Genomic DNA, 14,926 nt, shown 5'->3' with positions numbered 1-14,926 from the left:
GACCTCACCCAGAAGAAACTGCTTTAGAAGATGTTTACCCACAGAGACGGGGAGGGGGGGGGGGGGGGGGTGGTTGCTGAGTTATGTCGTATGCAGAAGTCCTGCAAGATTTGGGCATCCATCTTGATGTAAGACCCTTATAAATATTGGTGGGGCCTGCAGGGAACCAGTAAGTAGGAAAATAACTTCTCTGGGTAGGAAAAGTGCATGTGCAGTACTGAGGAGGGGTTCTGGACCGGTAGGGAGGTGTAGGTTTCCTTTCCAGGATGTCCACGACGGACCACAAGTTGTTTATTTGACATCTGCTGAAAATGTTAGGTGTCGGGCTGTCAATCAGAAGCTTAGGCTTCAGGCTAAGCTGGAACAAGTTTGCAAACCACACATTTTGACTGCAGATGCTTCATGTTTGACATGCACACTGAAAGCATTAAAGCCAGAGAGACGGTCACTGACCTAGTATTCCCTTTAGAAACAAATATGGATAAAACTATGATACATGCTCTAAATCTTCCTTCTACAGCCAAAGGCTGTCAGGGACAGTGTTGCCAACCATCAGTATTTTTACTGGCAGCCAGTAAAAAAACATCACTTTCCTACTGCCAGTAAATGGCAATGACAGGAAAACATTGCCAGTAAAAAATATGGATGTAACGCTAGGCTTGGAACTGCACATGCGCAGTTTCAGCTCGGAGCTGGCCGAGACCATCCGAGTGCCTGCTACAGTCGGATCACGGTGAACAGAAGACTGCTAGCAGAGATGCACCTTGGAGCACAAACACAAGGGCAAGGACTGCAACCCATCAGGTGATAGATAGATAGATAGATAGATAGATAGATAGATAGATAGATAGATAGATAGATAGATAGATAGATAGATAGATAGATAGATAGATAGATAGATAGATAGATAGATAGATAGATAGGCATATTGGACAGAGGGAGGAAACCTGACAAATTAGTGCACAGACATTTAGTACAGTCCTGGTGACTGGCAGAGGAAAGTGCCTCAGTGCATGCTGGGATACTGTATAAATGCAAAGGGCACATATGATCGGGGTCTTTCAGCTGGAGAGCAGAGTCCCAGAGGGAGGGGGTGGCTGCCTCCTCCTCTGTAGAAGTTGTTATGTGGCCTCAGGTGGTCGACCTGGGGGCCTTTAGAGTAAGAGAGGAACTGAACCTGGAGGTCCTGCAAAGACACTGGAAAGGATCTGATTCTGCAAACAGTGAGTACAGATCTGTGTCAAGGGTCTGTCCTGAGGGGGGCCATCCCTTCAGCTAGAAGAATCAGTGGACAGGCGTCAGTAAAGGGGATGCTAGAGAGTGTCCTGAAGATAATGTAGTTCACCAAGTCTGTTGCTGGAGAGAGAGCAAGAAGACTTCACACTTTCCATACAAGTGGCAGTATGGTTCAAGCAGTGTGACTGCTTCCACAAGTAACCTGGTGAGGCCAAGTAAGAGTTGTCCTTATCAACTGTAAATAGTTCAAGTTGGAGTATCCCACTATTCCCTTCTCCCATCCAAGTTCCACAATAAATACCAAAAAAACAAAACCCCTGGACTGTTTATTGAGTAATGAGCCATTGGGAGTAAGGATGAATGTGTAAACCGTCCCTAAATGACTGTCTGCAGGTAATCAAATGAGACCCAAGAAGTCACCACACAGCAAGCTCTAAGGGGACAGTGCTACAACTGTAATTTTGTAACTTTTAAAAATGCAAGTAAAAACTTGGATGTGCCAGTAAATTAGGGGTGTTGTGTCAGTAAATTTCAATCTGGTAGGTTGGCAGCACTGGTCAGGGATAGTCATTTATTTTTTGACATAGTAAAAATGTATAGGGATGAATTCTACAAAAGCTTTCTCATAAACATGATCTGTAAAATGTTCATGACACCAAGTTAAAACAAAAAATAAAATACTGTATACACAGTACTGTCTGTGCAAAGTCATTTCAGTCTTTTTGGAAAGAATGGTATATGCTCCTTGTCACACAGTTCTATATTTTGTCCATTCTTCTTGAAAACGTCCATAAAGTGAACCCCTACATAAAACTCCACAGTTCTCTGCTGGTTCTGACACAACCATTGTTTACACACACATCGAGTCTATCCTCATTTCAGCGAATGAAATGGTCAAACCCACACCATTGGGCTTTTCCGTGTAAGGTTGTCCTGTAAGAGAAAATACAACAAAACGAATATCAGCGTATTTTATCAAATGAAAAAGTAGAAAAGAATTTACTAGCTTCAAAATGGAAAGCAAGAAAGAATGACTGATCACAAGCATAGTTTATAAAGTGGGGTCATCTTGTTACATAGAGGGGGTTGCTGATATCACAAAAGAACTTCACATTATATTCAGTAATATTTTTCTAAAAAAAAATACATATACTGTAGTTTTTAAATAAAAATGTATAATGTGCAGCGCTGATAGAAAAAAACCTAAAAAAAAAGTGGGCATATAGTGCATATATAGTGCAATGATAAATTGTATCTATATGACAAATATGAGCATTGATAAAATACACATATGTTGTGATGTAACCAATAAATACAGTAATAATAACTGGTTACTGAAAATTACGATTTATTAATTTTCATTGACCAGTTATTATTACTGTATTTATTGGTTATATCACAACATATGTGTATTTTATCAATGGTCATGTTTGTCATATAGATACAATTTATCATTGCACTATATACGCACTACAGGCATACCCCACTTTTAAGTACACAATGGGACCAGAGCATGTATGTAAAACGAAAATGTACTTAAAGTGAAGCAATACCTTTTTTCATTACTCAATGCATACACTAGCTCCATAGGAAATCTTGGTCAGCTTGACATGGCACTGCTCCCACCATAAGTGACAAGGACACCAAGCTTGGGGAGCACGTTAAGGGGATCAAGGACTATGACATGGTAGATTACATAGGCAAGCTGGCCGGCCACAAATAGGATATGTTATAGTCCTGGGTCTCCTCTCGATGCTCCCTAAGTTTGGTATCCCTGTCACTTATGGTTTGGGAGCAGTGCCATGTCAAGCTGACCAAGATTTCCCATAGACGCCAATGTTAAAAACTGGGAGTAGTGCCATGCCAAGCTAACCAGGCTGTGTACTCCAGAGTGTATGTAAAGTGAGTGTACTTAAAACGGGGTATGCCTGTATATATGCACTTTATTTTGATTTTTTTTCTATCAGGTCTGCACTTTATACATTTTTATTCTAGATATGGATTGTCATATGTAGTGCTAGTAATTTTTTCAATATTTGATACTTTAACACAGTGTCCCCCCTTCCCACCTCCTTTGTTTTTTCATCTACTGTAGTTTTCAAAGGCAAGCAGGTGACTTGGTATCAGCCTGAATGTGACCTGGTACAGTAGCAGCCTCTTGCAGCCCTTGTACAACACAGCTGGAGTGTCAGAGGAAGATGCAGCACAAAACGCCAATCAGTTCTTGTGCTGACAAGAAGCGCACTGATAGGAGAGAGCAGAGGGACAGAGAGATGAGCTTATCACTATGCTGCTTCTCCTTGCACTGTCCAATCACAGGCTGTTTTTTTTTTTTTTTTCTAATAAAGCCAGGGTAAGTACCTAAATGTGACCTGGCATCAGCCTCTTGCAGTCCCCATACAGCAGAGCTGGAGTGTTCGAGGAAGAAGCAGCACAAGGAGCCATGTGTTTACGAGAAGCATGATGATAGAAGAAGAGAGCAGAGAGATGAGCTTATCACTATATGCTTTTCCTTTCACTGGCTGGGGTGAATCCAGAAAGTATACTTGCAAAGTATGGTTTCACTTAAGGGCTCCACCACACCGGTCCCACTGTCCCTGATCACAGCCACACCAGTCTCAATGTCCCTGATCACCAAACCAATCTTAGCTCAGGGAAAGTGGGTTGAATCTAGCAGCTGAAATAAAGTACTGCGGGGGAAAGAAAAGCAACGCAGCAAAAGGTTTTTTATTTTATCTTTTTTTTTATGGGTTCTTCATTTTTATACAATTTTTGTCTGGAGGTTTGCTGACAATCATATGTGGGCACTGTATGCCTATGACAAAAATATTGCAAATTCTCCACAAATGTGGGTTGTATGGGAGGGTTGCAAGAAAAAAAATTGACTCCCCAAGAAAGGCCACATGCAGTCACGACTGTGCTTTGCCAAAACCCACCTTGAGGATTTTGAGGCCACATGGAAAAAGAAAAGTGTTATGGTCAGATGAGACTAAAATTGAATGATTTGGCCTTAACACCAAACGATCTCTCTGGTGGAAATCCAATACAGCTTGTCATCCAAATAACACCATTCCTACAGTAAAGCATGGAGGTGGCAATATCCTGTTATGGGGGTGTTTCTCTGCAGCAGGGACTGGAGCACTTGTCGGGATAGAAGGAAACATGGATGGGGCAAAATACCATGAAATTCTTGAGGAAACTCTGCTGCCCTCTATCAGAAAGTTGTCAATGGGAACAATGGCGGCTGGTGCTCAAAATTTTTTTTTGGGGGGGGGGGGGCGCAAAAAGAAAAATGTAATAGGTATTGCTTCGCGGCAATGACTGACGCACGCACCGGCACCGCCCCCATTGCGACGTCAGCAATCGGATGTCCTGGATGATGATTGGTCCAGGCTGGAGACTGGACCAATCACAGCCAGGATATCACGAAAGTGGGGGTGTCCTAGCGCTATGACCTGCGCCCAGGTTACGCCCCCAGAAGGCAGCCAATCGGCGCCTCTTCTGGGTCGTAAACACCACCCCCCCCCCCCCCATAGCCACCACATAGGCCGGCAGACGCAATTTTTTTTTTTTTATAACTTTATTGTTCTTTTTGTATTTTTTTTTCCCCTTTTTTTTAGGGGGGGGCGGCGCCCTGGCGCCCCCTATGCACAGGCCGCCACTGAATGGGAAGAAGGTTTACCTTCCAACATGACAATGGCCCAAGCACACAGTAAAAATGATCACACAGTGGTTGCAGGAGAAAAAGGTGAATGTCCTTGAATGGCCTAGTCAGAGCCCAGACTTGAATATTGAATATCTGTGGAATGACTTGGAGACTACAGTCCACAAACGGTCACCATCAAATTTAACGGAACTTGAGCAGTTCTGCAAAGAAGAGTGGGCAAATATTGCAAAGTCTAGATGTGCAAAGTTAGTAGAGACATATCCTAACAGACTAAAGGCTGGAACTAAACGAACAAAATATCTAACACAAAGAAATCAAGAAAACACAAGAGGGTGATCCTTTTTCCAACTTAGTAAATCTGTTTTTGAGGGGTTTTTTTTTTCATTTTTCTTAGGCTGCAAAGCAAGAAAATGTGATTATTTTAAAGGGGGTGATTCATTTCTATACCCACTGTATATACAGTGTATATATATATATATATATACATATACATATACATATATACACAGTATCTCACAAGGGTGAGTACACCCCTCACATTTTTGTAAATATTTTATTATATATTTTCATGTGACAACACTGAAGAAATGACACTTTGCTACAATATAAAGTAGTGAGTGTACCCCTAATTGGAAATGTGTAAAGTGGGCCCAAAGTGTCAATATTTTGTATGGCCACCATTATTTTCCAGCACTGCCTTAACTCTCTTGGGCATGGAGTTCACCAGAGCTTCACAGGTTGCCACTGGAGTCCTCTTCCCCTCCTCCATAACGACATTACGGAGCTGGTGAATGTTAGAGACCTTGTGATCCTCCACTTCCATTTGAGGATGCCCTCAGATGCTCAATAGGGTTTACATCTGGAGATATGCTTGGCTAGTCTATCACCTTTACCCCCAGCTTCTTTAGCAAGGCAGTGGTCGTCTTTCAGGTGTGTTTGGGGTCGATACTCCTCTGCGGCCCAGTCTCCGAAGGGAGGGGATCATGCTCTGCTTCACTATGTCACGGTACATGTTGGCATTCATGGTTCCCTCAATGAACTGTGGCTCCCCAGTGCCAGCAGCACTCATTCAGCCCTAGACCATGACACTCCCACCACCATGCTTGACTGTAGGCAGGACACACATGTCTTTGTACTCCTCACCTGGTTGCCACCACACATGCTTGACACCATCTGAACCAAATAAGTTGATCTTGATCTCATCAGACCACAGGACACGGTTCCAGTAATCCATGTCCTTAGTCTGCTTGTCTTCAGCAAACTGCAGGCTTTCTTGTGCATCATCTTTAGAAGAGGCTTCCTTCTGGGACGACAGCCATGCAGACCAGTTTGATGCAGTGTGCGGCGTATGGTCTGAACACTGACAGGCTTACCCACCCCTTCAACCTCTGCAACAATGCTGGCAGAACTCATACATCTATTTCCCAAAGTAACTTCTGGATATGATGCTGAGCGCGTGCACTCAACTTCTTTGGTCGACCATGGCGAGGCCTGTTCTGAGTGGAACCTGTCCTGGTAAACCACTGTATGGTCTAGGCCACTGTGCTGCAGCTCAGTTTCAGGGTCTTGGCAAACTTCTTATAGCCTAGACCACCTTTATGTAGAGCATCAATTCTTTTTTTCAGATCCTCAGAGAATTCTTTGCCATGATGTGCCATGTTGAACTTCCAGTGACCAGTATGAGAGAGTGAGAGCGATAACACCAAATTTAACACACCTGCTCCCCATTCAGACCTTGTAACACTACGAGTTACATGACACCGTGGAGAGAAAATGGCTAATTAGGCCCAATTTGGACATTTTCACTTAGGAGTGTACTCACTTTTGTTGCCAGCAGTTTAGACATTATTGACTGTGTGTTGAGTTATTTTGAGGGGACATCAAATTGACACTGTTATACAAGCTGTAGACTCACTACTTTACATTGTAGCAAAGTGTAATTTCTTCAGTGTTGTCACATGAAAAGATATAATAAAATATTTACAAAATATGAGGGGTGTAGTCACTTTTGTGAGATACTATATATATATATATATATATATTTACACAATGTCATGGCTTCCAGATGTGCCTGAGGGGAGAAGTATCCCCACTGGCTCCTGTGAGAGGCTTCTCATAGGGCAGTATGGGAAGCCCAATCAGGGGACACATCCCAGTTTGTAACTACCCCAGAAGGCAGATTATGCTGCAAGGGATTCTGGGATTGGGTATACGTTTGGGGGGAGCAGAGTCCCAGGAAGGAGAGTGCGGCTGTCTCTCCTCCTGTCTGAGGAAGGTGGATGTCTCGGGGTGTCGCCTGAGAATCCAGAGAGTGCTGAGTTGAGCTGAGGGGATCCGGTGTGCCGAGAGCCTGTGGAGAGAGAGAGGGGTCTAGTCCCAGGAAAGCCTACACAGCTTGTGAGTACTGCCGATTGCCCCTGGGGGTCTGCCTAGTGTCAGAGGGGACCACTCCGGAAGAGGTTCGGGGATCCAAGGTCAGCTAGCTGTAAAAGGGGGTACCTAGGTTGAAGACCCTGAAGTGTAAAGGGGGTACATAGTCAGTGGACCCTGAAAAGTTCAAGGAGCAAAGGGGGCACCTGCAGTCTGGGCCCTGAATTGTATTGCGTGTGCCAGTTACAGTGTTAGCTATCTGGAGTTCTACAAAATACTACCTCAAGCTGTGCCAGGCGGAGGAACGTATTCAAAGACTTACACAGTGGAGCAGTGTCAGGAGTACTACAGTTCTCAGTCTTGGATCTACTGGACCATAGGTCAGGGATTCAACACTTCTCAGAGTCAGTGAGCGTTGGCTGGCGCTGGCTAGCGTCAAGGAAGCGCCAACGGGCATTTTTCCAGGATCAACGTCTCAATTGTAATTACTTCAAGCCTAAAGGAGTATCCCACTCATTCCCTTCTCCCAACCCCTTAATTTATAATAAATACCACAAACAAAGATGCTGGAGTTGTCACTGTTTCAATTGTCACACCTGGGGACTCAGCTAACATGGGCCTGGAAACCTTGCTACATATATATACACTATATATACATATATTGTGACAGGAAGTCAGGTAAATCTGTGAATGTAGTCACAGACAGGAGCTACACTTCCACCTGGGTTAGACAAATCACCAATTACTATAGGGTGTCGGCTGCAGAGGTAGCCAGAACTGTCTAAGGAAGTTGAAAGGCCTTCAGCTGTTCGGAATGAGGAAGTTAAGGCCTCTATAATTTGTCCAAAGGAAGTCCTATTGTTTGCTGCCTCCTGTCGCCGTGTGGGCTGGGAGAGGAGGACAGACATACGTGTGCCTCCCGACGCCGTGTGGGCATGGGAGAAGGACTGCTGCCTCCTGTCGCCGTGTGGGCTGGGAGAGGAGGACAGACAGATGAGTGCCTCCCGACAAGCTGGTGAGCATGGGAGAAGACCCCTGAAGTGATGTGCGCTAAGGAGGGTAAACAAGTGTGAAGACTACTCGAAGTGAGGTCTTGGATCGTCTCAAGGTGAGAAGAGAAACTATTTCTATGTGGAAAGAAATAAATGCACTGCTTGCTATGTGGAGAGACAAGCAAATGAACTGTGTTCAATGTGAAAAGTGTGAAGAGACAAAGGGACATGTTCCATATGAAGAGGAAAAGGGACATGTTAAATGAACTGTTTGCTGTGTGAAGAGATAAAACATGGACTATTGAGAGTCTGCTGTATGACCAGTCAAGTCTGCCCAACAGTAGGTTGGGGACAGACTTCATTAGATGCAGTGTGTGAGAAGGTAGCCGCCCACAGTGGCAAGGATTTATTTTGTTTTATTTTATTTTGGCTGTTTTGAGGCTTGCAATTGTGTGAAGTAAATTGCATGAATAAAACAAAGTGTTGTTTGCAACCACTGCTCGGCTATCTCTCTGTGAAAACGCACCCCCAAAGGGGTCATCCACGCCTATCACCGAGCTAATCCCTTACAATATATATATATAAAGATACACATACAATATATACATGATGAGAAACTCAAGTATATATCTACAGCACAACGCTGTAACCCTGTAGCTGTTTTTGTATTTATTTTTCATTTTGAAATGTATTTGCTGACTATTTCTAATAAACATATATTTGTATTGATCAATAATGAGTGGAGGCCTCGTGTGTCATTAAAAGTAACCACTTACAGGACTATGTCACTTGTGCTGTAGTTATATGCTTAAGTTGATGCCAACTTAGGCTACAGAGATCACACTGACTATAGTGAGTTTGCACAATCTAACTTAACCACTTGACGATGACGACTTATACTGCAGCAGGTCGGCTCTGTCCCATAAAATGAAATACAGCTAGTGGCGGCGCGCATGCGCCGACTGAACACAGGGGGAGCTAATCAGCGGGTTCGGCACCTGCAATCACTCCCCGTGGAGACAGAACAGCGGTCTGCCGATGTAAAAACGGTAGACCACGGTTTTGTCAGTAATGAACACAGGGATCCTTTGTTCCTCCTATTTAGGAACACAAGTATCTGTGTTTATCCAGCAAGCCCATCCTCCACACAGTTAGAAAACACCCCATAGGGACACATTTAACCCTTTGACTGCCCCTGGTGTTAACCCCTTCCCTGTCATTAATACAGTAACAGTGCATTTTTTTAGCACTGATTACTGCAGTAATGTCACTAGTCCCCCCAAAAGTGTAAAAAATATCAGTTAGGTGCCTGATCTGTCCACCGCAATGTCACAGTTCTGCTAAAAATCGCTGATCGCCGCCATTACTAGTAAAAGAAAATAAATAAAAATGACATAAAACTTTCCCCTAGTTTGTAGACGCAATACCTTTTGCGTAAACCAATATACACTTATTGTATCAATATACACTTATTGGCACTTTTTTTTTTAATTAATTTTTTTAATTAATTTTTTTTATTGGGAATGTTTTATAGCAGAAAGTAAAAAATATATATTTTTTTCAGAATTATCGCTCTTTTTATTGTTCATAGCGCAAAAAATAAAAATCGCAAAGGAGATCAAATACCACCAAATAAAAGCTCTATTTGTGGGAAAAAAAGGACATCAATTGTTTTGGGTACAGCATCGCACGACTGAGCAATTTTCAGTTAAAGTAATGCAGTGCCGTATCGCAAAAAATGGCCTGGTCATTAAGGGGGAAAATCTTCCTTCCGGTCCAGAAGTGGTTAATTTTTCCCTACAAGCCTTTCCTCTGTATGTAAGAAAAAGAAGCTAGCCACTGCTCACATATTTGTACATACCTATGGTTGTGTAATATAACCTATACTGTAAGTAATTTAACACAGCTAAATAAACAAAAATATTATACGACAAACATCCATCCTTTACCATATTTTGCTCAGCATAACATGCAGCATCATGCAGAGTTACAAAGACCTGCTCGTCAGTGAGATGATCCATGATACCAATAGACACCAGTGTTCTAAGAACCTTTGCTGGAATAAAAGCAAGATACTGTAAGTTTAATGGTTATACTCAGTTATAAAAGATTAATATATGAGATCCAGGAACTGCTATAATAAGTAAAATGTAGACAACAAGCCCTAAGCCTCATACACACCTCTAGTTTATTTTTCCCTCAACCCAGCGGGCTAAACAAAAAACTAACAGTTCGTGAGGAGCTGTACTAACTATGCAATATTAGTACAGCGATCTCCACTGCTGTGCTATTGTGTTCTGACAAGGGGGACTGCGCCCCCCCCCCCCCCCCGCCAGTACACCCCGGTTAGCTCACAGCCATTGTCAGACCTTTTTCGGTCATAGCCCCTTGACAGAAGCCGGCCAGCTCCTGTCGGACCAGCTGTTATGCACATGGGACGATTGTCAGCTGGTTTTTTTGAACAGACTGGTGCCACCTGATATTCGGCCTGTGTGTACTAGGCTTTAGTCCAAGGTCATTTTATTCTGAATCCTTGTAATGTAATCATAGTCATATCTAAGTGAGGCATATATTCATATACAGTCCATATATACAAATAGATTAATGTTCTATTCTACATTTGTATTAAGTTTGTGTGAGAATTCAGTTAGAGTAAATTAAAATGTAAATGTATCTACATTCCTCTCTGTTAGATATGTATAGCAAATGTACTCACCATTACATCCAGATAACAGCAAATGCATTCCAGCCTTCTGACACTCAATGCACATCTGAATAACAAATAAGTAAAATATTCTAAGCCTAAGCGTGCAAACATTAGGATAAAATCCTGAGATTCATAGTTTATTGACATGAATTAAAAGTCATAATTATTATGAACACTGTACATAGTACTGTTTCATAGTAGGTAAGGTTGAATAAAGACAATAATCCATCCAGTTCTACCTGTGTAAGTGTATGTCGACAATTCCCATATCCCTGTATGTTGTGTTCACTAAGATGCATGTCCACGAGTCTTTTAAAAATATTACTACTTCCCGCTGACACCAATTGTGGAAGAGAATTCCACATCCATTTTGCCCTCACAGTGAAAAACCCCCTACGCAGCCTAAGGTTAAACCACTTATCCTCCAATCTTAATGTGTGTCCCTGTGTCCTCTTACACTCCCTGAGACTGAATCGTTTTCTTCCTATTAAGGTATTTGTATACGGCTATCATATCTCCTCTCAAGCGTCTCTTCTCCAGAGAGAATAGATTTAGTGTAATTCGTTAGGATCACAGCTTTGTATCATGTCATTTGTGTATTTACACTATTGAATTTGCCGCCGGTTCCACCCCCCTGTGTTGCAACACTTGGAGGGAAGGGAACGGGAAGACAGGTGCCGGCATCGGGCAAGCACACAGCAGGAAGACAGCGGAAGGACAGCGGGGGATCGCAGGGGAAGGTGAGTTTTAAATTTGTAAAACAACAGATTTCTATGCAAAACAATGTACCGCTTTCAGCACCTAAAATCTGAAGTAATCATACCGCCAGGGAGGTTAAAGCCTAAATAACAGCACAGTGCTTGTGCTGTATAATATTGCCCCTTCTATCACCTAAAAAACCTGGCTGATTCTGCCAGTTTCTACCCTCCCCTCTGTATACTAACCATGGTGTATCATAGCTTCTGAGCCCTTACACCGTGGTCAGTGTACGTATCTCCGTCATCCGCAGTGATCTGTAGCTCTCCTCTGTCTCCTACTGTCCACTTTAAGGACCAAGGCTATTTCTGACTGTTGTTTACAAGTTAAATCAATATTTTTTGCTAGAAAACTACTTAGAACCCCCAAACATTATATATATATATTTTTTTAGCAAAGACTCTGGAGAATAAACTGGTGGTTGTTGCAATATTTTTTGTCACGCGGTATTTGTGTAGTGTACCTAAAACTCTCCATAGGCTACGCTTTAAAAAACTTTAACGGTGACCAGTTTAGGCCCCTTTCACACTTATGCGACGCGATTTTACCGCGATTTTGACGCGACTTTGCCGCGATTTTGATGCGATTTTGAAAGCTATGGCTATGCCTCAAAACGCAATCAAATCGTGGCAAAGTAGTGCAGTAACTACTTTAAAGTCGGTGCGACTTCATAACGCACTGATATGAATGGGGCTCATTAAAAATAATGGAAAACGACTTGTCATGCGATTTTGCGGTCCAAAATCGCGGGACAAGTCGCACTAGTGTGAAAGGGGCCTTAGAGTTACAGAGGACATCTTTTGCTAGAATTATTGCTCTCGCTCTGGTGAGCGCAGCAATACCTCACATGTGTGATTTGAACACTGTTTACATTTGCGGGCGTGACTTACGTATACGTTTTCTTTGGTGCACGAGCTCAAAGTGACAGGGGCGCTTTAAAAAAAATATTTTTTTTCTATTTATTTTATTTTAACACTGTTTTTAAAAAAATAAAATAATAATCTGATCACTTTTATTGCTGTCACAAGGAATGTAAAAATCCCTTATGACAGTAATAGACAGTGACAGGTGCTCTTTATGGAGGGATCTGGGGTCTAAAAGACCCCAAACCCCTCATCTGCACTTCAAAGTATTCAAAATGCCAAAATCTGCATTTTTGAATACTGACACTTTTTTAAAATGGCGCTGTCAGCAGCCGAGTAAACCTGAAGTGACTCGGTGCCCCGGGTTACATGATCAGAGACCAGATCAAAGCCGAATCCGGCTTAGTATGGGACTCTAACCATCTGACAGACGTGCCGGCTGCTTGCTCGGTTCTCCTGGTGGGAATCTGGGATGGCACAGATGTGGAAGGTGGCGGGGTGGGGGGGGGGTGACGTCCCCTCCTGCTTGCTCGGATAACGACCGAGCACCTGCCGTACCACATTGGTTGTTATCCAAAAAGCCGACCGCAGTCTCTAAAAAATGGTACCAGGGTGATGCCTCTAGCTGCAGGCATCACCCCAATACAACCACTTCTTCTAGTGCAGGGGTGGCGAACACGCGGCTCTCGAGCCGCATGCGGCTCCCGGCCGAACTGAATGCGGCTCTTTGGCTCTTTGCCTCTTATGGTATACTGTGGCTCGTCTAGCGCAGTGTTTTTCAACCACTGTTCGGGGTCTTGGCTGGATAGCTGAGTCATTATATTGTGCAGGCAGGGTGCCACGGTGACACCCCGTCAGGTGGTTGGGTCCATAATGCTCCACACTCACAGTATGCCTAAGTCTTCCCAGCTGGATAATGCTTGGCACCATTTAACATAGAAAACTAAGGACATCTAGTGGTGAAGGGAATTGATATGAGTATTTTACAGTACCTGAGGCATCTTGCCAATACTGCCTTTTTGCCAAGATTTAGGCTATAACTACAGACATTTGTAGATTAGCTTAAAGAAAGCTCTGTATTTGATTTCCATTCTCCCTTCTTAAAGAAATCTGAACTTTGAACCATTGCTTATATGCTACTGGAAACAGGGGAATCACAAAGGGGGTGTGGGGGGTGCGGACCGCACAAAGGTGTCCACCAGCAGGGGGCGACACCAAGGGGTGGCGTCACCTATAGGCAAGGTAGGCGCCGGCCTAGAGTGCACACCAGTCGGGGGCGCCGCCAGGGTCAAAACTAGGTGGACAGGAAGTCGCCCACCCATTCTGCCACTGTGGGGGGGGGGGGGGGGCGCCTGCTGTCCGTTCCGACACTGTGGAATGTAGGGGTGGCTACCACCTGCTAACTCGCTGCTGGGGAGGCTGAACACTGTCACTGCCCATTCTCTCCAGAGAGAAGCCATGTAGGAGTTTAGGGAATAGGAAACTGAAGGACAAAGTCAGCTGATCCAATCATCAGAGCCAGCACTGGGGGCACGTGAAGAGGCTGAGAAATCCATTGACTGGCAAAGACATATACGTTGTATAATTTTTGTGTTTTGTGTAATAAAATTGTTTTGTACCCATACAATTCTCGTATTCTTGTTCAGTGTGCATGTGGCATATAAAGTCCCACACCATTGGGGGATTTTCCTTTTCCTTCCCATTGACTGGCAAAGTGAGTGATTGCCAGTCCCCCTCACCACCACCACAGGTCTCATCCCTATCCGCCCTGCCATAGTGGGGATAGGGGGGGGGGCGGGGGATAAGACCTGTGGTGGGGAGGGGGACTGCCACTGATCTCATCAGTATCCCCCCTCCCCATCACCTCTGCCACTCATCCTAACCATTCCATCCCTACCACCCTCTCATTCCATCCCTGCTGCCACTCATCTCACCCCCCTCCATCACCGCTGCCACTTATCCCATTCCATCCCATCACTGCTGCCACTCATCTCATTCCACCACAGCTGCCACTGATCCCACCCCCCCCCACTACCGCTGCCACTCATCCCATTCTATCCCACCACAGCTGCCACTGATTCCACCCCCCCCACCACCGCTGCCACTTATCCCATCCCACCTCAGCTGTCACTGATCCCATCCTATCACCACTGCCACTCATCCCATCCCATTCCACGACAGCTGCAACTCATCCTATCCCATTCCACCACAGCTGCCACTTATCCCCTCCCTGCTGCCTCCCACCCCATCACAACTGCCACTCATCCCATCCCACCACCACTGCCACTCATCCCATCCCACCACCGCTGCTACTCATCCCATCCCACCACCGCTA

At 44.2% G+C, this 14,926-nt stretch overlaps 1 protein-coding gene across 2 annotated transcripts in view; it reads right to left on the bottom strand.

Annotated features, from left to right (window-relative positions):
* Positions 1–2,044: 2,044 nt before the first annotated feature.
* The window catches only part of LOC309545459 (solute carrier family 26 member 10-like), a 107,099-nt gene continuing 94,217 nt past the window's right edge, over positions 2,045–14,926 (bottom strand). The window contains exons 16-18 of one of the 2 annotated variants that reach the window (XM_082244662.1): positions 10,982–11,036; positions 10,215–10,321; positions 2,045–2,169 (exon numbers count right to left, since the gene is read on the bottom strand). In XM_082244662.1, the coding sequence (XP_082100788.1) occupies positions 2,131–2,169; positions 10,215–10,321; positions 10,982–11,036 (201 nt within the window). In that variant the 3' untranslated portion in view covers positions 2,045–2,130. The remainder of the gene's footprint in view (positions 2,170–10,214; positions 10,322–10,981; positions 11,037–14,926) is intronic. The other variant, XM_082244663.1, reaches the window with a different exon arrangement.

This window comes from Pelophylax lessonae (genome assembly GCF_965119305.1).
Source record: "Pelophylax lessonae genome assembly, chromosome: 2".
Lineage (NCBI taxonomy): Eukaryota > Metazoa > Chordata > Amphibia > Anura > Ranidae > Pelophylax > Pelophylax lessonae.
This window is presented reverse-complemented; position numbering and strand designations above follow the sequence as displayed.